Raw genomic sequence first — 25,512 nt, forward strand, 5'->3', positions numbered from 1 at the left:
CTTGTCCCCCCGTCTGTCCGGCCAGACGTCTGTCAGGCCTCCCCACCCGCCCCCCCATCTGTTCATGGCAGCCACTCATTCGGTAAATCCCCCCCCGCCTCCCCAGGGTGCTGGGCTGCTGTCGCTGCAGGCAGGAGCCTGCTGGGGCTGGCGGTTCCCTTTTAAGCCCCTGTGGATTACCCTGGGCTTGGGTGTGCGCCAGGAGGGGTGGGAGGAGGAAGAGGAGGATGAAGAGAAGGTCTGAACACAGCCCCAGGGCAACGCTCCCCAAATATCTCAGCCCTCGGCGGCTGTACCTCCCCTGCCGTCACCCCCCAAACACGCGGGATGGTGGCCACGGAGGTGGGGATTGGGGAAGGAGCCGGGAAGGGTGGAAAGGAGCAGGAGGAAGGTGGAGGAAGGCGGTGGCAGAGCTTGGGGTTTTATTTGGTCCCAGGGGAGGTGGCGGTGCCGGCGTGGGCCTGGCACAGTGCGGCAGGGCTGGGTGTGGACCAGACGAGCAGCTGGGCTGGCGCAAGGGTGTGTGCACAGGTGGAGGGGTGGGTGGGCTGGCCAAGTCCCCCTGCCCCGTGGGCCCCTCCACACGGTCCGTCCCGCTCACTCCAGCTGCTGCAGGAAGGCCAGGAGCCCGCGGTGCCACTCGTTGGGCTTGTCCAGGTAGCAGGCGTGTCCGGCGTCCTGCAGCACCAGCACCCGGTGCTCGGGGAGGTGCCGCAGGTTGTTCAGGCTGACCTGCCCCAGCTCCATGTCCTTGTCCCCGTACACGATCAGGGTGGGGGTCTGCAGAGGGGGAATGCACCCTGAGCCTGCCAATGGCACCCAGGCACCCTGGCCAGGAACACCCTGGACCAGGGTACAGAGGAGAGACACTTGCCCTTCTCCCCCGCCCACCATGACAAGGGGAAAACAAGGCTTAGCCTCCTGGGTCTCCTAACATCCCCGCTTTCCCTCCTGCTACCTCACGGTGACATTCCCCTCTTCCAGTGGCAATGGGGTTTCTGGCCTGGCCTGTCTTCCCCTTGCCCAACCTCGGTGCCAGGGTCCCCTCCTCACCGTCCCCTCCCAGTTCCCCCACCCCCCTCGATCTCCCTCCAGGCCGTACTTTGATCTGGGCGTACTGCTCCGCTGTGAACTTCTCGGTGCAGATGGGCGCCACAGGCACATACGCCTTGAGCAGGTGGTTGTGCTGGAAGAGGAAGGGCAGGGAGTACATGCCGCTGAGCGACGGGCTGATCACCACGGCCGGACCCAGGCACAGAGCCTCCGAAACCGCTTTCAGGAAAGCCCCCGGCGCTGGCTGGCCCACGGGCGCTGGGGCCACGGCATCCTTCGAGCGCCCCAGCCCTGAGCCGTGGGAGACAGAAGTTGCCCTGTCACACTCTCTGCTGCCTCACGGCCGGGAGACGCCGGCGCAGCAGGATGCCGGTTGCCACCCCGGCACCAGGAACCAGAGCAGCTGTATGGGCTCCCCCCAGCCCCCACCTCGCTCCGGGGCTGTGCTCACCACCATGCCTTACCCGGCAGGTCAATAGCCACAGCTCGGTAGCCGTTTTCGGCCAGTGTGGCAAGCGTCTGCAGCTGAAGCCAGGTGTCGGAGGAGAAGCGAATGCCGTGCAGCAGCAGCACCGTCAGCTTGGGCGCCTGCCCGGCCGGCTCGGCTTGGCGGTAGAAGAGGGTTTGGCCTTCCACCGTGATGGTGCTCTCAGCGAGCTGCGGGGTGGCCATGCCTGGGGGTCAGGAGAGCCGTCAGGGGGGGTTGCGAGGTGGAAACGGGCCCGGTGCGTGCGGCGGCCCTGTGCGGCCCAGCGGAAAGGCCGGCCCGGGGGGATGTCAGTGTCCCGGCATCGAGGCCCGGCGGTGGCGGGAAGGCGGGCGGGCTGAGGCGCTGGCACCGGGAAGGGGGGGTTACACTGGCATCACCCTCCTTTGGGGGGTCACCGGCGGGGGACCGGCCCCAGGGTGGGTGCGCGGGGCCGCTCGCTCGTGCCAGGCGGGCTCACGGGCCCGCCCCTGCCTCAGTTTCCCCGCCCGGCGCTGGGCCCTTACCTGCTCCTCCGCCCCCCGCGCCGGCCGCCGCTCGGCTCCCGCTCCCCGCCGCACCACGGGGCTGGGGGTGCCGCGCCCCGGGTCCAAAGGCCGGCGGGGCGGGGGGGGGGGGGAGCGGCGGCACCGCCTCACGGAGCGCTGGGCCCGGGGCCGCCCCGCGAACCGCCGCCGCCCCGCCGAGCCGAGCGCTGCCGAGCGCAGCCGAGCCGAGCCGAGTCCTGCCGAGTCGAGTCGAGCCGAGCCGAGCCCTACCCGAGCCCCGCCGAGCCCTCGCCGAACCGAGCCGAGCGCCGCCGAGCCCCGCCAAGCCGGGGCTCCTCTCCCGGCACCGGCCCTTCTTTCCCGAGACCTCGGCCCCGGCCCGGCGGGGCCCTGCCGGGGCTCGGCGCGGCGGGCAGGCCCCCGGCTGACAGCCCTGCAGCGCTGCGGCCTCCCGCCAGGCGGAGCCCGGGGCCGCGGCCGGGAGGGTCGCATGTCCCGGCCGGAGCTGAGGGGCGGCGGGGCCGGCGGCCGCAGCCAGCGGGAGCTCGGGAGGCCGGGGCCGAGCGGGGCTGGCGGCGCCGGGCGCGGGGGGCGCAGGCCGGGCCGGAGCTGAAGCGAGCACCGTGGTCTGGGGCCTACCCGCCTCCGCCCCGCAGCAGTGGGGTTTGGGGCTTCCAGCCCCTCGCTGCCATTTTCCTTCTCCGGGGGGAGCAGAGATGCCGCTGGCTCGCAGCCGCCTGGGGCTCCTGCTCCTCGGGGCTCTCCTCACCTTCCTCCTCTACCTCCTGCTCCCGGCTGCCCAGCACGAGCCGCGCTCGGCGGGCACTCGGCCTGACGAGGGGCAGCGGGGCCGGCGGGCGGCCAACACCACGGTGCGAACGGGGATGGCCGCGGGAGAGCCCCCCGTCTTCTACAGGGAGGTTTCCGCAGGGCCCCAGGCCAGCGGCGCTGCCGGCCCCGGGAGGTGGGTCAGCCTGCCGGCTACCGTGGCGGCAGAAGGTGGGGGATGACGGGCCCTGGGGATTGCTCTCCACCGGCCCTCGTGGCCGTTGGACGTGTGCAGGCATGGCATCTTCCCTGAACCCCTTCCCGCCTGTCTTCCCCACTGCAGGCCCGATGTCCTGTTCCTGCATGGCCAGGCGTTCACCTCCAGGACGTGGGAGGCCTTGGGCACGCTGGCGCTGCTCGCCAGAGAAGGCTACCGTGCGATCGCGATAGATCTGCCTGGTAGGACCATGGCACTGCGCTTAAGTTGATCCCTCTGGGCATCTCCACTCCCTCACCTGAGCCACTGTGGGGCTCTCAAACTCTTTAGGGAGGGCTCTGGACTTCCTGAGGCAGCTAGCGGTGGTTCCTGGGGCAATGTGCTGGGGATTTGGCTTTGGCCCAGGGCATCGACCTCCATGGCCACCCTTTGTCTGGGGCTGGCTCAGTCTGGCTGGCACGTGGCTGTTGCTGTACAACCATCAGGGCGTGATCAGGTGCCCATTTTTTGCCAAGCCAGCTGAGCCCTGGGGAGGAGACTATTGCAGGCTGCACAATTTCCCCTGCCCCGTGCCCACCCTGTTCCCTCTGCCCCATGCCAGGCTACGGGGATTCGCCCTCGGCAGAGATGGTGGCCACGGCACAGGGCCGGGTGGCTTTCCTGGACCATGTGCTCCAGGAGCTGGGCATGCGGAGGCCCGTTCTCGTCAGCCCCTCCATGAGCGGCCGCTTTGCCCTGCCCTTCCTCCTGGTGCAGGGTGACCAGCTGGCTGGCTTCGTGCCCATTGCACCCGTGGGCACCAAGGACTACGCTGCTGAGCGGTACCGGCAAGTTCAGGTGAGGTGGGTTGTTGGGCTCCTGGGGGGTCCCTGGGTGCTGGCGAGCCTCATGGGCCAGCTGGCTGAAGGGTGGCATGGAGGGTGGCCCTGTTTTGGGGTGAGGGGCACCTGTGCCCCACTGAGCTCACAGCGGGGCTGACACCTGCCTTCCCTTGGCTTTGCAGCCCGCTGTGATGATGGATGGAGGTGGGCACAGCCCAGGGGAAGTGTGGTGGCCATTTCCCCCTTTGACAACTGCTCTGGTTTTCTTTCTTCTCTTACCAAGACACCCACGCTGATCCTGTACGGTGACCGTGACACAAGCCTGGGTCCCCAGGCCCTGCAGAGCCTCCGGCACCTTCCCAGGCACCATGTGGCCGTGGTGCCTGATGCTGGCCACGCCTGCTACCTGGACAAGCCAGAGGACTTCCACCAGGCCCTGCTGGGCTTCTTAAACCAGCTGAAGTGAGCACTGCCTCATCCCCTGCTGAGCGGAGGACAGGGGGCCGGGGCATCCCGAGGGACTGGGAGGCAAAGGTGGCTGGCATGAGGGGTGCTGTTCTCTTTTGGGGTGTCCCCAGGGTGGCGGGGGGGACACTGAGGGTGTCCCTTGCTGACAGGCCAGGGTGTCGTCTGTCACAAGGCCAATAAACCGATGCTGCTCTGGATTCTGCGTGTGTCCCCAAGCGCCGCGGGGCTCCCCGGCTCCAGCCCCATCTCTCTGGCTCTCGAGTGGGGCAGGAGGGTGCCCGGCCCACCCCCTGCCTGCCTCCTGCCCCCATTCCCTTTGCCTCCCCCTCCCTTCAGCACGCCCTGTGCTCCCCGCTCCGCCCCTGCCCGCCCCTGCCCGCTGCCGGCTGCGGGGCGGAGCGGAGCGGGGCGGAGCGGGGCCTGGCGGGGCCGGGCAGGCGCCGGCGGCAACAACGTGGAGGTAGGGCCGGAGCGGGCGGGGGGCCGGGGAGCGGGGTCGGGCCAGCAGCGCCCGGCAGCCCGCGGGGGGCTGCCCTGGTGCCTTCGTCCCCCTACAAGCCCGCTCCCCTCGCCACGGTACCCTGCGCCCCCCCGTACCCCTTGCACCCCTCCTCTACCCCCCTGCACCCCCAACCACGGTACTCTGCACCCCCCTGCGCCCCCCTGCACCTCTAACCACGGTACCCTGTACCCCCCGTACCCCTTCACACCCCTAATCATGGTATTTTGCACACCCCTGTACTCCCAACTACGGTATCCAGCACCCCTCTGCCCTCCTGCCCGTGCTACCCCTGCACCCCAATAACGCAACCGCTGCACCCCATGCAGCAGCCCCCTGCACCCCTAACCATGGTACCCTGCACCCCCATGCACTTCTAGCCATGATATATTGCACCCCCACCCCCTAACCACAGTACCCCTGCACCCCTACCCACGGTACCCTGCACTCCGCACAGCTCTAACCACAGTGTCCCTGCACCCCAACGGCAGTACCCCTGCACCCCCGCAGTGGTACCCCTGTACCCGCCCTGTGCCCCTTTGCACCCCAACCACAGTCCCCCTGCACCCCTCTCATAGCCTCTCTGCACCCCCTACTCCCATACATCCCAGTGTTCCCCTTCACCCTTCCTGCTGCACCCCCATGTGCCCCGAAGCACCCCACATCCTCCTGCTCCTCCAGCTGCCCAGCACCCCTCAAACACCCCAAAACCAGGCTACTGCCTGTCACCCTCCTGTAGTCCCCCCAGCCCCTCTGTCCTCTGTAAGCACTCAATTACCCTTCACCACCTCCATTTCCCTGCACCCCCAGTGCCTTTCCTTGCACCTCTCCTGCACCCCCTAAGCAGGCAGTGTCCCGCTTTCCTTGGCTGCACCCCCTTACACCAGCATCCTGCCTTCCCTGCCTGCACCCCCCCAGCATCCCCCTGGACCTCTAACCCCTGTCTAACCCCAACTACCATGTGCCCCTGCCCTACACACCCTTCTTCCTCCCCATAACTCCCTTCCCCACCTTCTTGCCCCCCTTTCCTCCCTGCTAGCCCCCTACACCCCAGCTAGCCCTTCCCTGGAGCTCACCCCTCGCCCTGTGCCCAGGTGTCACAGCTTGCCCTGGCACTGTGTTTGGGGCAGGAACGTGCGCTTTGGGGGGAGAATGAAAGGATGGCGTGGGGGGCACACCCCATCCTGCCCCCATACCCAAGCGGTGGCAGTGTCCCAGGAGGACTCACACGGGGGAGACCTTTGCCCCATCCCTCTTCGGTTTCTGTGACGACCGACCTTGCTGGCGGACTTTGGAGGGGCCGGTGGGTGATTAACCATCTTGCTGCTCTTCCCCCAGAGCTTTGCAGCCCTGGTCCCTGACATGTCACCCGGGAAGCCTGGGAAGAGCACAGGGGCCTCGGAGGACCCCTCAGTTACACTTTTCCGGGAATACCTGAGGATTGACACCGTCCACCCCAAACCTGACTATGGTGAGGATGGGGGGACGGGACGGGGAGCTGTGCGGGGATCCGGCAACGCGGCTTTGCAGCTCTGGTCTTTGGACCTGGGTGCCGGAGTTCTCGGCCGGGGCTGTTTTGATCGTGGTTTAAGGAGCGAACACCTTTGTGCCTTCTCTCTGCTGGTGCCTTTGGTTGGGGCAGGGACGTCACGAGTGCACCCTGAGCTGCCATTTGCTTCCTCCAGCCCCGTGCCCCAGGGCCGCCCCTTTCCATGCTGCCCTGGCTCTGGGACAGATGCTTGTGTAATCCTGTGTAGATCTCCTTCCATTAACATTTCTGTCCTCCCACTAAAGTACATTGAGATTTTTTTATTGTTGAGGAGCTCCCAAAACTCCTGTGGAGGACAGTCCCTGCTGAACTTACCCCCTTCAATTTTTATTTTTTCATGTTCCCCTATTCCTCACCCCAAAGGGATGGTGACAAGCCACTCCTGTCCCCAGTGCTAGCCACCTCTTGTGCCCAGGACCTCCATCACCTGCCCTCTCTGGTCACCTCTTCCCTTGGCCTGGGAACCCCAGAGAGCCTTGGGGTCGCCAGGGGGTTGCAGTGAAAGGGGAGGGAGATCCTGGCATAACTCCAGGCGTCCCCGCTCCTCCCCAGATGCAGCCATCCGGTTTCTGGAGCGTGTCGGCACCGACCTGGGCTTGGCCTGCCAGAAAGTGGAGGTGAGTGAGGCGAGGAGCAGCCCCCAGTCTGTCTGTCCATCCATACATCTGTGCCCGGGTCCTTAGTGACCGGGATGTTCCCCTGCCGCCACCCTGGAGCTGGGCAGGAGTGAATCCCCTCTGCCTGTAATCCTCTGCTGACATGAGCCCTTCCTTAAGCTCGTATTCCGGCTGGTCCCTGCTGACCTTTGCAGCCGCCTGTGCTATGATTAGCTGGGGATCTGGCAGGGTCATGCTGGCTGAGGACGTCCCTCCTGCTGGGCACTGCTGTCCCAGGGGACTCCTGGGCACTGGGGGAGGGCGCTGGGTTCCTCTCCCCTCCTCCATCTGTATCTGGGGAGGTACAGGCATGCCTGCTGCTGCTGCCTGTCCTCTCCCAGCAGAGAAAGGGGTGACCTGCCGGGTGGCATCATGAAACTTTTCCCAGGCTGATGCTTTTTGGCTCCAGCCTGCCAGTCCCAGCCTCTCTGCCCCCAGCCAGGACCCTGGTGACATCCTGCCCTCACCCCACAGGTGTGCCAGGGCCGTGTGGTGCTGATCCTGACCTGGCAGGGCACGAACCCCCGCCTGCGCTCCGTCCTCCTCAACTCCCACACTGACGTTGTGCCTGTCTTTGAGGTGCCGGGACAGGGTGAAGGGTGGGATGGGCACAGTGGGGAGCTCTGGGGGTGGCTGGCGAATGGGAGCTGGTGCCTGCTGTGCCCCTCTGCCATCACGGCCGTGGTTCCCCGCAGGAGCACTGGACCTACCCACCCTTCGAGGCTGTTAAGGACTCACAAGGCAACATCTACGCCCGGGGTGCCCAGGACATGAAGTGTGTCTCCATCCAGTGAGTGGAGGCCTCTGCACCCACCAGCTGGGCACGGTGGTGGGGGTGGCTCTGAGTGATGCAGGACAGGATGCCACCATCCCCATCCCCAGGGTCCCTGGGGCTAAGGGTGCCACTGCTTGACCCTCCCTGGGTGGCTCAGGGCACACCAGCCTCTCTCCTCCATGATACCCAGGCACCACCTTCTCCCTTCAGGTATCTTGAGGCCATCCGGAGGCTGAAGGCAGAGGGAAAGTGTTTTGCCCGCACCATCCACCTCACCTTTGTGCCTGGTGAGTCCCCAGTATGTTCCTTCTTGGGGGGACAGGAGGGGCTGACAGCTGGGTGATGCTCTGGAGGTTCCTGTGGCGTGGCATCCAGGCACCCCCCTACCAGCATCTCCAGATTTGAGCTCCCCTAGCTCAAGGCTGGAGGGGTTTCCATGTCTGAGGACATCGTGTGTGCCAGTGGCACCCAGGCTGGCGTGGAAGGAGGACCAGGGGGCGGTGGGCCAGGGACGCCCCGTTCCTTCCTCCACACCAGGCTCTCCCCTGCAGATGAGGAGGTGGGTGGACACAAGGGCATGGAGATGTTCGTGCAGCGCCCTGAGTTCAGAGCTCTCAACGTGGGCTTCGCCCTGGATGAGGGTAAGTGGTGGTAGGGCTGGCACAGGGACGTGTCTCCTCTTGGCACGCACCCCTCTGCCTGTTGGCATCACCCCCCGGGCACCGGCACCCAGCACGGCTTCCAGGAACCCTCTCGGGGGCTCCTTCCCCTTGGCAATGTCCCTCACGGTGCCAGCCTGGAGGGGAAATGCTGCCAGGGCAGAGCAGAGGGGGGCACATCATGGCAGCCCCGTGCCCCACTGACCCCCAGTCTGTGCCCACCGCAGGCCTGGCCAGCCCGTCTGACACCTTCAGCGTCTTCTATGGCGAGAAGAGCCCGTGGTGTGAGTAACTGCATGCCCACTGCCCCGTCACTGGCTCTGCCGGGCACTGGGGCACTGGTGCCACCCCAGGCTTTCTGCTCAATGCTCCCCTCTCCCCCCACTGCTGCAGGGATAAAGGTGAAGTGCGCGGGTAGCCCCGGGCATGGGTCCCGCTTCATCAGCAACACAGCGGCCGAGAAGATGGTAAGAGAGGGGATACACCCTGCGCACCACCCCTGGCCTGCCTTGGGGCTGCCAGGCACCTGCCTGCGGGGCTGGTCCTCACCCACTGCCCTTCCCTCCCCAGCACAAAGTCATCACCTCCTTCCTGGCCTTCAGGGAGAGCGAGAAGCAGAGGTAGGAGACAGGCAGCGTGATGGCTGTGGCTTCATTTCGTTCATGGAGGGGGTCCTTGGGATCCCAAGCCAGGCTCTGATCTGGCGCTGCTGCCCCGTGCCTCAGTTTCCCCATTTGGGGGTGTGGCAGGGTGGGGGGGAGTGCTTCCCCTCCTCCCTGGGTGGTGGAGGGTGACTCTCCCTTGCGTCCCCCGAGGCTCAAGTCCGACTCAAGCCTGACCCTAGGGGACGTCACCTCCCTCAACCTGACCATGCTGGAGGGGGGCGTCTCCTTCAACGTGGTGCCCTCTGAGATGGCGGCCAGCTTCGACATCCGCATCCCACCCACTGTGGACCTGAAGGTGGGTGCCACGCTGGCCCCACCTGGGAGGGGAGCGGCTTGGGGGGTACCCTGCTCACACCTCTCCTCTGGTCTCTGCCGCAGGCCTTTGAGGAGCAGGTGGCTGCCTGGTGCCGTGGTGCCGGGGACGGCGTCACCTACGAATTTCACCAGGTGAAGGGTCTCGGCCACCCAGGCGCATTGTGCTCGTCCCTCCCCTGCTGTGTGCCCACTCCTCACCTGCCCTCTTCCTCCCACAGAAATGCATGGACCAACACGTCACCTCCACCGAGGAGTCGGACCCGTGGTGGAAAGCCTTCAGTGGGGTCTGCAGGGACATGTGAGTGGTGTCCCCAGGAAGGGCAGGACCTTGGCAAGGACATCCTCTGGTGGGAGCCAGGGGATCCCTGGGAGTCACTGGGGTCATGGCAGGGGTTGGGAGGAGATGCTCCAATGCCATGCCAGGGCATCTCCCCATGCCCCACTGAAAGGAATGGGATTGAGTGTCCTGCAGGGCTGAGGGACCTTCCTGGTGTGGTGTCTCTGCCCGCGGTGGCAGGGGGACAGGGGATCTGGCTGCCCCTGTGCCCGTGCTGATGCAGAGTCTCACTTGTCAGGAAGCTGCAGCTCAAGCTCGAGATCTTCCCAGCTGCCACCGACAGCCGCTACATCCGAGCGGTGAGTGCGGTGCCAGCCCCCCCGTGGGTCCCCCACCTGGGCTGAGACCTGCAGCTCCAAGCAGGAGCCGTGCCTGGGCAGAGGGGGGCACCTGGTGCCCATCCCAGCCCCAGCCTCACCCCGTACGCACCCCCATCCCCAGGCAGGACACCCTGCTATCGGCTTCTCACCCATGAACTGCACCCCGGTGCTGCTCCACGACCACAACGAGTTCCTCAACGAGCAAGTCTTCCTGCGGGGCATCGACATCTACGCCCGCCTCCTGCCTGCCCTGGCATCAGTGCCCCCACTGCCGGCCGAGGGCTGAGCACCCCGGCGAGGAGCAGGACGGGGGGATGCCAAGCAGAGGGACGCACGGCATTAAAAAGGGGCCAGAGGGTGGGCGTAGCAAGTGCCTGCCAGCGTGCCAGGGACCCAGCTGCCATCATGCCACCTTGGCTGTGCTCAGGGTGATGGTGATGCCTGGGCCAAATGTCCTGGCTGTGCCCTCGAAATCTGGGTCCCAGCCACCCCCCGGGGGTAGTGTCGCCCTGCTGGAGTGCCAGCAGAGTTTCGTGCCTGGGTGCCTCCTGCCTTTCCTGGTGTCAGCGGTGCCTCCCCCTGTCCCTGTGCCACCTCTGGCTGCTCTGGCTGTGGGGCAAGGGGCTGGCTGGTGCCCCACTCTGCCTGCCCACGCCTCGTCCTGCCTCTCTGTCCGCTTGCCAGGGGAGCTGGGGCCAGTGCTCCCTCTCCTCCCTGTGCAAGTCAATAAATCTCCTTGTTTAAGCACGGCCCGGAGCCGGGGGTGGGGTCCGTCTGTCTGTCTGTGGCACTGCCTGAGGGGGCTGGAGGAGTCCAGGCACCGCGGATTTCCTCGGTGCAGTGGGGTCTGCTGGGGTGCTCCCCGCTCCCCTGGGTTTGTTGGGCTGGGGGACGGTGCTGCGGGCAGGATCCTGCCCGGGCAGGCTGTGGGGCTGCTCCTCGGGAGCCTCCGCTCCACGTCAGCCTCGGGGTACCGGGGGGAGCAGGAGCAGCCGGCAGTGCTGGGTTCATCCTGCTCCCACCCTCCCATCAGCTCCTGACAGAGTGCCGCTCCCCCAAACCCTCGGGTCCGGGCAGGCAGCGTGCGGGTCCGGGCAGGCAGCCTCCGCTTACCTGCCAGAGCTGCCCGCAGGCTGCATCTCCTCCTTGCTCTTACCCCACCCCACGCAGCCCCCCAGCACCCAGGAGTGCTGGATCTGTCCCAGACCCATGCTGTGCTGCCCGTCCCTGGGGTCTTCCCTCGGGAAACCAGGGCCACGGGCCAGCCGAGGGCTCGCTGAGCCAAATTGGGGTGGTTTTGCCCCGGCTGCGGGACTTGTAGAGCTGCTTCATTACAAAAGGTTGGGGGTGAACTGGGCCCCCCATGCTCCTGCCCTCCTTTTTAATTAATAAAGCTGCTGCCACCCTTGGGGGGCTGTGGGAGGACTGGGGCTACTGAGACTGCCCATGTGCTGAGCTGGGAGAAGGGATGAGGCCGGTGGCCGTGGAGGGCTCCAGGAGAAGGCGCTGGTGCCTCGGCTCCTTCACTTCCATCCAGCGCGGGGGGGAAGTCCAAAGCTTTTGGGGGGGTACCTGCCTGTGCGCTGAGGCTCCCTGGGGAAGACTGTGTGGATTCTCTGATGTCTCATACAGCCATGTCCCCCGATCCTGCAGCCCTGGGGAGGATGGCATGGGAGTGGCGGGGGTGCTGTGGGGCACCAGAGGGTCCTGGTTGCTGGCCGGGGTCCCCGCTCAGGGTGCAGGTGAGCAGGCACCGTTACAGGCAGACAGTGGGGCATCCCTGCTGCCCTGTCCCCTGCCCTGGGGGTGCACCAAGGCTGCGTGTGGCACCCCGTGCCCCCCTCGATCCTGCTCAGCCCCCTTCCCCAGCCGGCCTGGCATTCCCACCTTGTCTGGCCACTGAGATGGGACCCAAGAGCTGGGTGCCCGCTCGTGCTTGGGGACCACCCCACGCTGAGCATCCTTCTTGGAGGACAGGCCTGTGTGCCCTTTCCTACCCCTCCAGGAGGGCAAGGCTGGGGGACCCCAGCTTGCCCCGCCTTGCTCCCCATCCTCCAGGGATGAGCCATCCTTGGGGATGAGCCGGAGGGGCTGGTGGGGTTACATCTTTGGTGCGGGGGGGCTGCAGCAAAAAAAAACCGCTGTGGCAGGCGACGATTTGGGGGTGTGCGGAGCTCTTGGCGCCCCACCCGGGGGATTGGGCCGTCCCGCCCCGCACGACACCCCCCGCGCATCCCCACCGCCCCGGGGGATGGCGGGGCCGGGCCGGGGCGGGCCGGGGCGGGCCGGGGGCGGTCGGATGGCGGCCTCATAAAAGCTCGGTGCCACCGGCAGCCCCGGGCGCGGCGGCGGGATGCGGGCGGCGGTGTCGGTGTGCTGGCTGGGGGCTGCGCTGCTGGCGGCGGGGCGCAGCCTGCCCCGGCTCCGCCTGCCCTACCGCGGTGAGCCGGGCCGGGGGCACCTGCTGCGGGGCGGGGGGGGGTCCCTGACCACATAGGGGTGTCCTCAGCACCCCCCCCACGGGGGACGGGTGGGGGCTTGGGGAGCCGCAGCTGTGGGCGCTGCGCCCAAAGTGCGGGTTTATGGGGTTTTTTGGGGGAGGCACCTTGCGCTGGAGGCTCGGTTTGCGATGGGATTTCGGTGGGTGGCTGCTCTGAACCCCCCACTCCCACGCGGGACGTGGGGGGCCTCCGAGGAGGAGGAAGAGGGGAGAGCCGGGTGTTGGGCGGCTGCCGCGGGAGCGGGGATGCGCCGCCGGGCTCTGCGCCAGCTCCACCGCTTCCCACGAGGGATCGTGTCCCACGTGGAGTGGGGGGAAACCGAGGCACGGCACTGTTCTGGCACCGGCACGCTCTGGCATGTGGGTTGGGTGGGTGCTGCGGTGCGTGGGTGCTCCCCCGGCGTGGGCATCCCCGTGGGTGCTCAGCATCCTGCCTGCCGCGGGGCGGGAGCCAGGCGGTCCCCGGCTGCCCGGCGGGTCCCCCGGGTGCTGCTCGGCCCGGGCACCCTCCGACCCCCGCCATGCGGGGGTGCGGGTGCTGGGGGCCCTCGGGGTGCTGCGCTGGGAGTGCTTGGTTTTAATTAAAACTCTCGCTGTGAGCCTGCTCTGGCTCGCTGCATCCCCCGCACTGCCAGCTTAATCCAGGGGCTGCTTCCAGCCAAACTTGACAGAGGAGTCTGGAGGGCCCAAATCTCCTCCTTCTTGCCTAAAAGCAGTGAACCTGCTCTAAAAAAATTCAAATAAAATAAATTGCATAATGCATATCTTCCCTCTTCCCGTAGAGGGGCAGCCCAGCTCTCAGAGAGCCCTGACAGCTGTGGAACACATCCGTGTGCCGGGGTGCTGCCCCGTGCCCTGGTGCTGCCTGGGTTGGGGGTCCCCTGGCCCTGGGGCACGGGCTGGCTGCGTCCCTGGCTCTGTCCTGGCGCAGAGTGGGCGGCCGCAGGGGCTCCCTCCCTGTTGAAAGGGGGAAACTGAGGCATGCAGTGGCCCTGCTTACCCTGGGACACAGCAGGTACCCGATACGGCTCACGGCTCTGCCCCGTGGTGGGATTCTGTGTCCTCAGGTTGGGCTTGGCAGCAGGGCCAGCATGTTTGGGGGTCCCAGCAGAGCTTGGTCGTAGGGCTCAGGGTCTGGCTCAGTGTCTGATCCACTCCAGTGCGAAGTCCAGCCTTGCCGTGCTGTTCCCCAGGTGCGAGGGGCTCCCCGGGGCTGGGCAGGCCTCCTGCCAGGAGTGAGCAACCTTTTGAAGCTTTTTTTTCTTCTTAAGCTGATTATTCTGTTCCTCTTCCAAATTGGAAACAGAAACTGAAATTTCCCATGAAACAAATTCTGCCACCGCCTTCTCCCTGGAGGGAAGAAAAAGAAAATGAAAATTTCAATTAAAACCATTATAAGCCTCTGAAATGAAAACTGGGGCGAACTGAGGCTGCTTGCACTTAGCTTGTCAGCCTGGGCTGTGTGTGGCCGGCGGCTCTGGCTGTGGGGAGACGTTTGGGGGGACCACAGGGGAAGGCATCGTACTGTGGGTGCAGGGGTGGCTGCATCCCCAGCTCTCCCTCTCACTTCAAGCCGCTCTTTTCCATTCACTTTGACTTCCAGCAGTGGTCTGTGTAAGAGGGGAATGAGCATTTTGCTGCTGCTGCACCAAGAGCATCACAGCACAGCCTGGTGCCCTCCAAGCTCTCCACTGTCCCCCCTGAGGGACTCCTCACTTGGGGGGTGGCTCCTATGGGATCCCCACCCTGGAGTAAAGGGGTCCTGGGGATGGATGGGGCATGGCAGGGTGCTGCTCCCTGGGGAGGTGAAGCCAAGGAAAGAGAAGGCGCCCTGAGCCGGTGTAACCTGAGGCGCAGGAGGAATTTGCTGGGTCTGGGGGAGAAGGGGAAGCCTTGCTTGAAACAATAAAAGGAGCCCGACAGTTTTGCCAATGTTATTCTGAGCTGAGAAAATATTATTGCAGGGCAAGAATAGGAGGAGATGACAGCATTTTCCCGGGCTGGGCCCGGTGATACGGGAGGACCTGAGATACTGGGAGGGTACAGGGAGTAGGGTACCCCGCTGGGAGATGGGGCTGGAGGGGCCCTCGGTGCCTGGTGCCAGCTCTGTGTGCAGGCACAAGGTTCTTCCCGTGAGGATAGAGCTGCTGGGGCTCTATCCCTCCATGCCGCCAGCATCACCAGTTAGGGCACTGGGACTGCCCTTCAGTGACTTGGCAGGGATGGGAGCTGTGTGTGATGGGGTGATGGCTGTGTCCCCCCCGCAAGGATGGACCCTGTCTCCCTTGCAGGTCCCAGAAGAGGGATTTCCCACCAGGATGGGGGCATTGCACTGCTAGCCACCTCCTTGCTGGAGGTGACAAATGTCCCCAGAGCAAGAGTAGGTCTTGATACCCTGGTGTCCTGGGTTGCTGGCAGCTGGGCTTGTCCCAGCGTCACTTCCTCTCTCATGGGGACATGCGTGGGGGATGCTCAGGCTGGGGTCAGCAGCAGCAGCTGGCAGCCTTCCCTGGTGAAGGGTGTTTAGGGACATGGCTGCGCTCATCAATGGCACTTTGTCCTCCTCCACCCAGCAGTCACAGTGGCCTGGTCTAGGGTCAGGACGGTCGCTGGGACAGGGCTTAAGAGCCTGGTGAAACTGAGCCGCTCCCTCTTTCCCTCTCCCTCTGTGGCAGCTGGGTGGGTGCCACTGTGCTGGGGTTTTTGGCTTGCTGACCCTGAAAGTCATTTCCTACTGGAACCAGTTGTGCCACTGCCCCTGCAGTGGCATCACCGTGGGGGTCTCCTCAGCATCCCATGGGATTCAGGCTTGGGCCTGCTTTGGGAGCCTTGACCGTCAGACCCTGTTGCTTTGGGACATGATGTTCACCCCAGGGACACAGCGTGCCCATGCTGGTGCCTCTCCCCAGGTGCCAATCCCTGTGGGTGGCAGGGAGGAAGCCTGCCCGACAGTGAGATCTGGTGGCAGCAGTGGCAGGCCTTGTGTGCTGGTTTCCCCATGGCACTGGCTGGGTGCCTGCTATTGTGTCCCTGGCTGGCGCCAGGGGAGGCAGGACCCACTCTCTGCCCACCCTGTGTCTGCTCTCACCACCCCCCCAGGCTCCGTGCAAGCCCAGCCTGGGGCTGACGGCAGGCACAGCCTTCACCAGGCTCTCACGCACCCCAACTCGCTGTGGCATGGCTGCGATAGGAGTCTGGGGTGGTTCAGCTGAACCTTGCTGGGGCAAACTTGCTTGGGACCCTGCTGCCCACTGGCTCTGCAGCTTTGTCCTTGGCTGGGAGGGAGAGCAACACCCTGGGCAGGATGAGGCCGGGATGCCCGCTCCTCTGGGAAGGGATGGAGATGGATACTGCTGTCCACAGCAGCTGGGAGCAGCTCTTCTGCTGGCCCCAGAATGGCTCTACAATAATCAGAAGTAGCAGCTTGGAGGGACACTCTCTGCTCTGCGCCCATTGCAGCCCTCCAGTTGTCCCTTGAAAAAGCCAGGACCACTTGGTGCCACCACCGGGGTTGGGGTCTAAGCACCCTTTCACATTTTCCAAGCGGGTGTGAAGGGTGTTTGGGGGACTGGGAGCCCCTCTCCATTTTTCCTTGCCGCAATGCCCCTTTGCTGCAGCACCTTCCGACGGCTGGCACCCAGATCGGGGGAGCTCCCAGGGGTGCGAGAAGGCACTTAGCTGTGGGACGTTATCCACTGCTTTTTCCTCCAGTCCTTGTGTTGGGTGACAGCTCGGGGCCCCGGGGCTGTGCTGTCCCAGCTGGCTGGGCTGTGAGCTGGCATCTGGGGGACCCCAGCACGTGCAGCAAATGGAGGGACATGGTGGGAATGTCTGGGGAGCAGAATGTCCCCCAGGCTCGAGGTGAGCTCTTGTGTCTGTGGCTGGGAGGGGGCATTTGGGGCACACAGTGCTTATGATGCCCTGCAGGTCTTTGGGGACAGGATGGCTCCTCCTGACACTTCCCTTCCTCCCCGGCAGAGCTTTTGGGCACCAACCGCTCCGTCCTCTTCTTTGGCCACCGAGGCTTCCTGGGCTTCCGCTCCCTCTACCTGGATGAGTACCGCGACCGGCTCTTCATCGGGGGGAAAGATGTGCTCTACTCCCTGCTCCTGGATGGGGCCAGCATGGATGCCAAGGAGGTGAGCTGGATCCTGCTGAGCACCCTGGGGTCTCCATCCCCACCCTGGCCCCCTGTGCATCCCTCACCCCTCTGAGCAGACAGTGCCCAACCGATGCAGGCGAAGTCACCCTGAAACAAGACCTGCCCTGGGGATGTCCCCGTCTCAAGAACCCTGAAATGCCTCCGAAAACTGCCTGGCAAGTGTGGACTGGCCATGGTGGCTGGAGGGTGTGACTAATTAGTCATGGCTGGCAGCCTAGGAGATGGGTGGTGCAGCCCACCAGTGATTCCCGGGTGTTGAGCGAGGTCTCGGACCCCACTTTCCTAAAAAACAACCATCAGGAGAGGGAGTGCTGCCCAATCCCATCTGGGCATCACCTCATGGGCTGAATATATAGCTGAAAGCTTGCAGAGACAAGGAGCTAAAAGCATCCATTATCACAACAAGCTGTGCCAGGGCTCAGCTGGCAAAGCCTCCAGAGCAGCCCCCAGGTGGGAGAGGTGATGGACCAGAACGACGATGCTGGGTGGTGGCTCCCCTCCTCCTTCACCCTCTCCACTTTGACTTCATGTTTTTCAAACATGCCTCTGGGCTGTTTCTAGCTGAAGAAAGTGGAGAAGGAAATGGAGTGCCCCTTGGCGTGCTGGGTCACCGCCATGGGGTCAAGGGCTTGTGTACCCAAGCTGCCCTTGGTCTGAGGCTGTGGGGGACTCAGGCTCCATCAGTCCCTGCTGTCCCCCAGCACCCTTTCCCCAGGCCACCCGCAAGTCCACCCACTTTCAGGCCAGCTCTGGCCATTCCCGGTGTGACCACCCAAATCCAGCCCGGCTGCAGGCTGTGACTGCCGGGGTGCATCTCCCCAGGAGGAAGAATCCTGACCCGGGTTGCAGGGTGGGAGCCCTGGGCTCGGTGGGCTCTGGGGAGCTGTTGGTCCCTTCTCTCTGTCCCTCTCTCCATCCCCACACCATAGGCAGCCTGGAGATGTGTATTTGCAAGGCTGGGTCCCCGCTGTCCCCCCTCCCTGCTCCAACAGGTCCTTTGTGTTTCAGATCTACTGGCCACCCCTCCCTGGACAGACGGAGGAATGTTTTCGAAAGGGGAAAGACCCAGGGGTGAGTCTTGCCTCATGCATGCTCTGCCCTGAGCTGAGGGGGTCCCCATGCCAGCTGGCTCCCCCCATGCCAGGGCTGTGTCATGTCATCCCACCAGGGATGGCCCTCGGGGGCTCACAGGCCAGTCAATGCCAAGGCAGAGCAAGGGACCATCCTGGTGCATGAGGGAAACTGAGGTAGGGAGTGAGTGACCAAGCCTGGCCATGCAAGACACTTGCTCTGGGCTCTGGGCTCTGCTCAGCCCCATGTCTGCAGAGAGCTGGCCAATGTGCCCCAAACACAGCTGCGCCGAGCAGGCAGGGATAGTTGGACTCTGAGATCTGAGCTCAGAGTGGCTAAAAGCCCCATGCTGTGCTCCAGACCCCAGCGACGTGGTCTGGCCCATCCTGGCCGTCCCTGACGGTGGGAAATCTGTAACTCACTCAGGTTCAGTGACCTCACTCCCCAAACCTTACCCCTCTTTGCATTCCCCCCGCCCCAATATGAAACAGGACTATGGCAGGGAGAAACTCCCTGAGGCTCCCCCAGCCCAGATGAATTGCTCCCGGGAGTCCCCATCCCACTCTGCGTGTTTATTTTACAAGCTCTCACCGACAGATCCAAGCCAGGGCAGGCTCAATTTTTTATTTTTCTTGAACATATATTTTTTTTTAACTTGCTATTTTAGAGGCTCTTTGCAAAGGGAAAATAAACAGCGGGGAGGCTGGGAACCCCCGGGGCAGCTCGGTGGCGGTGTTCCCAGCAGACGAGGGGCCTCGCGTCTCACCGGGGGGGACAATGGGGGGCAGGCAGGGCTGGTGCTGGCCGGGGGGGGAGCTGCCGAGCGAACGGCAGTGGTGCCAGAGTGGGAGGAGGATGGGAGCCCTTTTCCAGTGGGAACTGCCAGGAGAGACTGCACAAGGTCAGAGGTGGCAGGTCTGTGGCCCTGGGGGTGTCATTGCTACTGGCCCCCAGTAGAAGGGGACAATCCCAGACAGTAGCGATGGGGGCTGTCCTGGAGGCAGCCAAGGATGCCTGTGGGTATCCGTCTCCGTCTCCTGCGTTTCCTCCTTTTGTTTCATCCCCGGCACCAGCAGGAACACGACAGGGAAGGATGTCCCTGCATCTGGTCACGTCCTGGGCGCCGGGAAGAGGAGGGTCCCCAGGGATTTGGGGCTGGGTGTGGGAGCTGTTGCTGGGAGCTTGCTGGGCAGGTGACTTTGCTCCCCTGGCCAGTGTGGACTGAGTGATGGGGTGAGCGTGTGGGTTCCTGTGGGCAGGAGACGCCCAGGTGCTGGTTGGATCCCCTGGCTGGTTCCCCCAGGGATGCTCTTGGCGGAAGGAGGACCAGCAAAATCCCGTCCTTTTGCAGTGGGCCAGGGTCCACCCAGATGAAGTCTGTGCAAGCCCTGTTGATGGGTGCAAGCTGCCATCTCGCACCCCTGGCACTGGGGGGAACGCAGAGAGCCTGGGTGCAGCCCAGGGAGCCAGGGCTGGGGCTCGCCCATCCTCGTAGGGCCCCAGGCAGAGGCAGGGAGCTGGGGCGGGGCAAAGCACCAAGGCTCCCATGACCTTTTGCCTTCCTCGCTGTCCTTCCAGACCGACTGCGCCAACTACGTCCGTGTGCTGCACCCCTACAACCGGACACACTTGCTGGCCTGTGGGACCGGTGCCTTCCACCCCGTCTGCGCCTTCATCTATGTGGGGCATCGTGGCGAGGTAGGGCAGCACCATGCTGGGGTGCCCACCCTGAGCATCCCTGTCTGGACACCCCTGGGAGGTGGATCCCTATCATCTGCCTCTGTCCTGGGGGTCTTTGGGACTGTGTGGGAATGCTGGATGTGGTGTTTGTCCCACGCTGAATACAGGGCGTGTGGTGTGTGTCAGGAACCAACTCCCTGTTGCCCCTTTGCCCTTGCGCTACCCCCTCTGCAGGTCCCCCACCCTTCTGGCCTGGCATCACCTTTCCAGACATGTCCCCTGGGGCTGGTGTCCTGCCAGGGGCTGCGATGTGGGTGGTGTTTCCTCCTCTCCCAGCTCACTGCTCATAAATCAGGCTGGCTGGGGTGGAAAGGCAGGGCCCCCTGTTCCCTCCTCGCAGCCCGGCGCCGTGTGGGCAGTGGGAGCCCTGCCTGTACCACAAAGCCTCCGGCCAGGCTGATGGGCAAGCAGCGGGGCTGGTGGCTCCCTCTGGCTGCTGCACATCCTCATAGGATCAGACTTGCCTCAAAAAGCACAGATCCTGCTTCCAGACGGTCCCTTTGGGAGCACTGGGGCTGCAGATGCCTGCAGCGAGGCGCCTGCAAGCTGGGCAGGGACCAGCACCAGCCCCTGCATGCCCAGGCACAGCCCCACTGTTGGGGCACGGCTGGGGGCTCACCTGCCTGCTCCCTGCCTGCTCCCCCTCACCCAGCACGCCTTCAGCCTGGACCCCACCAGCATGGAGACCGGCCGGGGCAGGTGCCCGCACGAGCCCAGCCGTGCTTTTGCCAGCACTGTCATCGGTGGGTTGTCTTCCTGGGGGACCCGAGAGCCTTTGGGGTGCCGGGACCAGGGATGGTCCCCATGCCAGCTGGGGCTGGCTCTCAGTCCCACGGCGGGGTGTTTTTGCCAGGTGGGGAGCTGTACGCCGGCCTCACCGCAGATTTCTTGGGCCGCGATCCCGGTATCTTCCGCAGCACGGGGACCCGCTCTGCCTTGCGCACGGAGGTGGACCAGCGCTTACTCAATGGTAACGGTTCCCCTCTGCTCCTCCATCCTCCCTGGCTGGGCTAATGCCGGGGACCATGAGCCTCTCAGTGGCCAGGGCATCTGCTGGCCATGGTGCAGCATCCCCCATGCCAGCTATGAGCAGGGAAAGGCACTGGGTCCAGCCCCAGTGTGGTGTGGGTGTCTGGAGATGGTGGCCATGCTCTCTCACCCCACCTGACATGGCCGGCTTTTGCTTGTAGACCCCAAATTTGTGGCAGCCCACTTGATCCCAGACAACGATGACCGAGACAATGACAAAGCCTATTTCTTCTTCACGGAGAAGGTGGTGGAAGCAGACAGCAAGGAGCACACTATCGTCAGCCGGGTGGCACGGGTCTGTGTGGTAAGATGCTGGTGGGGATCGTGGCGACAGGGATGCGCCAAGTCACGGCAGTGGTCCTGAGGCTCCCTGTCCCTGCAGAATGATGCTGGTGGCCAGAGGGTGCTGGTCAACAAATGGAGTACCTTCAACAAAGCCCGGCTTGTGTGCTCCGTACCCGGCCCCGGTGGCATTGACACCCACTTTGATGAACTGGGTAAGGGGTGCCTGGAGCTGGGGACCTCACCAGGGCTGGTCCCTTAGTTGGTGGCTTCAGGAAGCCCCTGGGCTTCCAGGAGAAACCCCATGGTTTCATCCCCAGAGGATATCTTCTTGCTGAGGACGAAGGATGGGAAGAGCCCGGAGATCTACGCCCTCTTCAGCACCATCAGGTGGGTGGTCCAGCTCCAGCCTCTGGGAACAACCAGCTGCAGCCTCCCATGGCCTGTCACCACGGGGCTGCTGGCAGGTCCCCAACCTCCACCAGCTCTGCCCTGGTCTGTATGGAGATGTCAGTGCTCCCATGCTCCCCGCCGATGCTGTCAGCACCAAGCATGGCTCTGCTCACCCCATTCACTGTCCCCTTCAGCCATGTCTTCCAGGGCTCTGCTGTCTGTGTGTACCGCATGGCCGACATCCGAGAGGTCTTCAACGGGCCCTTCGCCCACCGGGAGAGCCCCCACCACCGGTGGGGTGCCTACGAGGGCAGAGTGCCCTACCCACGGCCGGGTGTGGTGAGCGACTCCCTGTACTCTGTGTCTCCTCTGCTCCTCTGACTGCTCTTTGGCGGGGGTGGTGGGGCCAATCCCCCATCTTCTCATCTGTGGGGATGGGCTCCCTATGGGATCCACCCTGGGAGAGCTGGGACTGAGGTCTGGCAAAGGGGTGGAGAAGATGGATCCTGAAGTGGAAGGTGGGGAGGGACCCAAACCAGCTCTGCAGAGCGGTGGAGATGGAAGGAGGGATGGGTACTGGGGTGGCCAGGCTGAGCTGGTCCCCTCTCATCCCCGCAGTGTCCCAGCAAGACCACCAACCAGCCCCGGCGGCAGTACGGCACCACCAAGGACTTTCCCGATGAGGTGCTGCACTTCGCCCGCGCCCACCCCCTCATGTACAAGCCCGTGTACCCCCGGCACCGCCAGCCCCTCCTAGTGAAGACTGACCTGCCCCACCGCCTGCGCCAGCTCGTGGTGGACCGGGTGGAGGCCGAGGACGGGCAGCATGATGTCCTCTTCCTCGGGACGGGTGAGCAGCAGAGGTGGCATGCAGGAAGGAGCCCGAGCACTGGGGTTACTGGTGGGCACGCTGCTGGGGTGTGTGATGGCAGGGTGCTCACACCTCCATCCTTCTCCCCTCAGACGCCGGCTCAGTGCTGAAGGTGGTGGTCCTGCAGAAGACAAGCTCAGTCATGACTGAGGAAGTCATCCTGGAGGAGCTGCAGGTTTTTAAGGTGCCGTTTGCTGCCTTGTTTGCAAGGGAGGGGGGCAGTGAAGTGGGCTCAGGTTGGGGACACACATGGGGACAGAGGCTCAGGGCTGTCACCGCACTGTTGGGCACTGGGAGGTCTCCAGGCTGTGAGGGCAGAGGGTGACTGGGGATGATTTCACTCTTCCCCAAAACATTCCTGGTGCCCCAGCAAAGCCCTGATGGCTCTGAATGAGCTGGGTTCTCTGTGATGAGGTTTTTGCCAGCCTCGTGTCCGCTCTCCTCCCCTGCAGGCACCTGTGCCCATCACCCAGATGGAGATCTCTGTCAAGCGCGTGAGTATGGCCATGGCTTGGCCATGGGGCTGAGGACAGGGCAGGTCACCAGGAGGGACTGAGCTGTTGTCACCAGCCTCTCAGAGCCCGCATGGTGCTTGCTCTGGGGGTTTCCCAGCAGGGGACCCTGGGTGCTGTGCTCATGGGGGCTGCCAGCATCACCATCTCAGTGCTGTTCTCCCAGCAAACGCTCTACGTGGGCTCCAGCCTTGGGGTGGCCCAGGTCCGGCTGCACCGGTGCGAGACCTACGGCACGGCTTGTGCCGAGTGCTGCCTGGCCAGGGATCCCTACTGTGCCTGGGATGGCACTGCCTGCACCCGCTACCAACCCTCTGGCAAGCGCCGCTACCGCCGCCAGGACGTCCGCCATGGCAACCCCGTGCACCAGTGTCTGGACCAGAATCTGACTGGTGAGAGACTGGGGAGGCCCACAGGACTGAGGGGCTCATCCAGGTGCCCTGAGATGTGCCGGCATCCACAGCCCTTGGCACGCAGAGGGGCTTGTGGCCACCCCTGGTGGGGGCTGGGGCACCCTTGTCTCCCCATCCTGTAGACTGAGGGGTGCCCCAAGAGAAGGTGGATGCTGCTGGGGTCGGCGTCTGTCCCCAGGGAGAGGGGCAGAAGGGGACTGAAGCCACACCAAGGGAGCTGACACCTGTGCCCATGGAAGCCTGGCTCTGTCCTCCCCATGAGCCCATGTCTGTCTTTGCCCCAGTGGATGATTTTGAGAGCGTTGAGGAGAAGGTCCTTTATGGGGCAGAGGACAACAGCACCTTCCTGGAGTGTGTGCCCCGGTCCCCGCAGGCCAGCGTGCAGTGGTTCGTCCAGAGGCCCCCTGACGAGCAGCGGGATGAGGTGAGGGCCCCCTGCCCCGCACCCACCTTTCTCCCCTTGCGAGGACATGGGAGGGACGTGGGGCTGGACCCGGACCTCCCCCCAACCTCCCGGTGGCCAACAGGTGAAGACGGACGAGCGGATCCTGCAGACGGAGCACGGGCTGCTCTTCCGCAAGCTGCACCGCCATGACGCTGGTCTCTACTACTGCAAAACACTGGAGCACGGCTTCACCCAGACGGTGGCCAAAACGTCCTTGGAGGTGATCGCCAGCGAGCAGCTGGCACACACCTTCCCCCGGGAGCGGGGGGACGAGCCCCCACGCCTGCCTTGCCCCGGGCCCCGGCTGGCACCACAGGCTCCCAAAACCTGGTTTAAGGACATCATGCACCTCATTAGCTCCCAAAACGTGCGGCGGGTGGAGGAGTACTGTGCCCGCCTCTGGTGTGGCAGCAGCCGCCCCCACCACCACAAGAGCAAGTTGGCCCAGGCCAAGCATGCCCTGGCTGGCGTGGACGTGGGCAAGAAGGGACGGACAACCAAAGCCCATGGCGAGAAGAACCGCGTGCCCCGGCAAGCGGTGGCCACTTAGAGAGGCCAGGATAATGGCCATGGGGTGGCTGTGGGTGAGGATCAGCTCCTTGTGTGCTGGCAGCCCCGGGGGCCTCCTGCCCTGGCAGGTGGCTTGCAGTGGCACCAGCTCGGTCCCCCCGGCCGCGGTGGACAGGATGTCAGGGCCAGCTCCTGGGCAGGTCCCCGTCACCTTCGGTGGCTGCAGGGTCACCTCCAAAATGGGTGGCGTGGTGGACGCATTGGCCCCCCTCTTGCTCTTGCTGGGTCCTGTGGCAGGTGCAGGTCCACAGTCACTGGGGTGGGTTGGGGCTCGGCAGGCGTGGTGCCACCACTGTGCCACTGCTGTGTCACCGCTGCAGGGAGCTTGCTGGCTGGCTTTCTCTGCAAATAAAGGGGCGGCTGACAGCTCCAGGCTCTTTCCATGCCAGCATGGGGCCTGGGAAAGATGATGCCTGCTCTCCCCACAAAAAGCCTCCATGTCCAGGATAAGCCCTGTTGTCCGCTGTGCCTGGGGAGCTGGAGCTGTGCTGTGCTGCCCAGGGTGTATCCCAGGTCACAGTGCTCCTTCCAACCTTCCCTGTGCCACCAGAAGACGCTCAGCAGTGCCAGTTTGTGCCTGGGTGCAGCTCCCCCCTTCCCCTCTGTCCCCCCCGCACCCTGCCACGGACGTTTTAGGGCTGGGTAGGGTTGGCGAGGAAAGCAAACGGCTGGGGGCAGGTTAGACCTGTTCCTGGGTAAACACGGGAGAGGCACTGATGCCACCACAGTCGCTGTGCCCAGGTGGCAGCAGGGACATGCAGAAGGTGGGCCCAGTACAGGTTGGGGGGCTGCACCCCGGTCTGGGTGTGTTTCTGGTGGTTGGTGGCCCTTCAGGGCTGAGTGGGACAAGGCTGGTTTGGGGACAGCTTGATGCTGGCTGGTGGAGCTAAACCAGCACCCAGGACCTCCCCCAAACACAGGGGTTGGGGGGCAGGTGCGTGGAGAGCACCCACAGGCTGCTGGCACTGTCTCAGGCTGCCGGCAAGGTGCTTGCTCGTTTTTCTTGCCCGACATGAGCTCACTTGCCTCACCCGGTCAGCCTGGGGTGATAAAGATCTCCCCCTTCCTGAGGCAGGGCAGCCCCACACAATGGTGTGAACCGCGGCCCTGCCGGGACAGGCATTGTTCAGAGGCAGAGGAACGGGAAAGTAAAATAATAATAATAATAATTAAACCCCCTAAATAGCTCACACAAAGCCAGGTGATGATATCATCGCTCCTCCCTCTGTGTGTGTGCGTTTGTGCTGCAGCAGCGGTGCACCACGGCTCGCTGCGGTGCCTTTGATGGGAGCAAAGTCCCCTGGCAGCGCTGCCCTGTCCCACGGCGCGCCCCTGGAGATGAGCTGTGGGTCCCGACCCTCTTCTCCACCTCTCCTGCAAACCCACGGCGCCTGCATGGAGTGGGAGAGCTGTGGTAGGGCTGGCGGGCTGGGACACGTCCTGCAGG

The 25,512-nt window shown here is 64.5% G+C and overlaps 4 protein-coding genes across 5 annotated transcripts; 3 read left to right on the top strand and 1 right to left on the bottom strand.

Moving 5' to 3' along the window:
• Positions 1 to 400: 400 nt before the first annotated feature.
• LOC141947849 (putative protein-lysine deacylase ABHD14B) lies at positions 401 to 2,206 on the bottom strand. The gene is made up of 4 exons (XM_074879426.1): positions 2,047 to 2,206; positions 1,518 to 1,727; positions 1,103 to 1,344; positions 401 to 780 (listed from the first exon to the last, which is right to left on the bottom strand). The coding sequence occupies exons 2-4, from the start codon at positions 1,723 to 1,725 to the stop codon at positions 598 to 600; spliced, it is 633 nt and encodes a 210-aa protein (XP_074735527.1). The 5' UTR covers positions 1,726 to 1,727; positions 2,047 to 2,206; the 3' UTR covers positions 401 to 597.
• Positions 2,207 to 2,298: 92 nt separating this feature from the next.
• On the top strand, positions 2,299 to 4,499 carry LOC141947848 (protein ABHD14A-like). Its single transcript, XM_074879425.1, has 4 exons — positions 2,299 to 2,992; positions 3,140 to 3,255; positions 3,615 to 3,850; positions 4,118 to 4,499. Exons 1-4 carry the CDS (start codon positions 2,745 to 2,747, stop codon positions 4,298 to 4,300), a joined length of 783 nt encoding a protein of 260 aa, XP_074735526.1. The 5' UTR covers positions 2,299 to 2,744; the 3' UTR covers positions 4,301 to 4,499.
• On the top strand, positions 4,207 to 10,833 carry ACY1 (aminoacylase 1). Of its 2 annotated transcripts, none has more exons than XM_074879424.1 (15): positions 4,207 to 4,296; positions 6,140 to 6,272; positions 6,903 to 6,967; positions 7,481 to 7,585; positions 7,702 to 7,796; positions 7,992 to 8,068; positions 8,333 to 8,422; positions 8,668 to 8,724; positions 8,834 to 8,907; positions 9,011 to 9,060; positions 9,256 to 9,400; positions 9,484 to 9,552; positions 9,639 to 9,718; positions 9,996 to 10,056; positions 10,199 to 10,833. In XM_074879424.1, exons 2-15 carry the CDS (start codon positions 6,164 to 6,166, stop codon positions 10,361 to 10,363), a joined length of 1,242 nt encoding a protein of 413 aa, XP_074735525.1. In that variant the 5' UTR covers positions 4,207 to 4,296; positions 6,140 to 6,163; the 3' UTR covers positions 10,364 to 10,833. The 2 variants fall into 2 exon arrangements, with proteins under 2 accessions (XP_074735525.1, XP_074735524.1); XM_074879423.1 differs by lacking the exon at positions 4,207 to 4,296 and adding an exon at positions 4,676 to 4,762.
• A 1,596-nt stretch (positions 10,834 to 12,429) lies between these two features.
• Positions 12,430 to 24,569, top strand: SEMA3G (semaphorin 3G). Its single transcript, XM_074879429.1, has 16 exons — positions 12,430 to 12,518; positions 16,556 to 16,716; positions 17,748 to 17,810; positions 19,389 to 19,508; positions 20,203 to 20,293; positions 20,404 to 20,520; positions 20,741 to 20,883; positions 20,962 to 21,076; positions 21,182 to 21,251; positions 21,449 to 21,593; positions 21,873 to 22,104; positions 22,218 to 22,309; positions 22,578 to 22,619; positions 22,804 to 23,029; positions 23,335 to 23,474; positions 23,578 to 24,569. Exons 1-16 carry the CDS (start codon positions 12,431 to 12,433, stop codon positions 24,043 to 24,045), a joined length of 2,313 nt encoding a protein of 770 aa, XP_074735530.1. The 5' UTR covers position 12,430; the 3' UTR covers positions 24,046 to 24,569.
• Positions 24,570 to 25,512: the final 943 nt, after the last annotated feature.

The sequence above is a fragment of the Strix uralensis genome, chromosome 10 (assembly GCF_047716275.1).
Source record: "Strix uralensis isolate ZFMK-TIS-50842 chromosome 10, bStrUra1, whole genome shotgun sequence".
NCBI lineage: Eukaryota > Metazoa > Chordata > Aves > Strigiformes > Strigidae > Strix > Strix uralensis.

Coding starts and splice junctions, on each gene's coding strand:
- ACY1 (XM_074879424.1), top strand. CDS start 6,164: ATGTCACCCGGGAAGCCTGGGAAGAGCACAGGGGCCTCGGAGGACCCC. Junction 6,273..6,902: donor CCACCCCAAACCTGACTATG/GTGAGGATGGGG, acceptor GCTCCTCCCCAG/ATGCAGCCATCCGGTTTCTG. Junction 9,401..9,483: donor CACCCACTGTGGACCTGAAG/GTGGGTGCCACG, acceptor TCTCTGCCGCAG/GCCTTTGAGGAGCAGGTGGC.
- LOC141947848 (XM_074879425.1), top strand. CDS start 2,745: ATGCCGCTGGCTCGCAGCCGCCTGGGGCTCCTGCTCCTCGGGGCTCTC. Junction 3,256..3,614: donor GATCGCGATAGATCTGCCTG/GTAGGACCATGG, acceptor GCCCCATGCCAG/GCTACGGGGATTCGCCCTCG. Junction 3,851..4,117: donor AGCGGTACCGGCAAGTTCAG/GTGAGGTGGGTT, acceptor TCTCTTACCAAG/ACACCCACGCTGATCCTGTA.
- LOC141947849 (XM_074879426.1), bottom strand. CDS start 1,725: ATGGCCACCCCGCAGCTCGCTGAGAGCACCATCACGGTGGAAGGCCAA. Junction 1,345..1,517: donor TGTGGCTATTGACCTGCCGG/GTAAGGCATGGT, acceptor CCCACGGCTCAG/GGCTGGGGCGCTCGAAGGAT. Junction 781..1,102: donor AGCAGTACGCCCAGATCAAA/GTACGGCCTGGA, acceptor CCCCCTCTGCAG/ACCCCCACCCTGATCGTGTA.
- SEMA3G (XM_074879429.1), top strand. CDS start 12,431: ATGCGGGCGGCGGTGTCGGTGTGCTGGCTGGGGGCTGCGCTGCTGGCG. Junction 16,717..17,747: donor CCAGCATGGATGCCAAGGAG/GTGAGCTGGATC, acceptor TTTGTGTTTCAG/ATCTACTGGCCACCCCTCCC. Junction 23,030..23,334: donor TCTGGACCAGAATCTGACTG/GTGAGAGACTGG, acceptor TCTTTGCCCCAG/TGGATGATTTTGAGAGCGTT.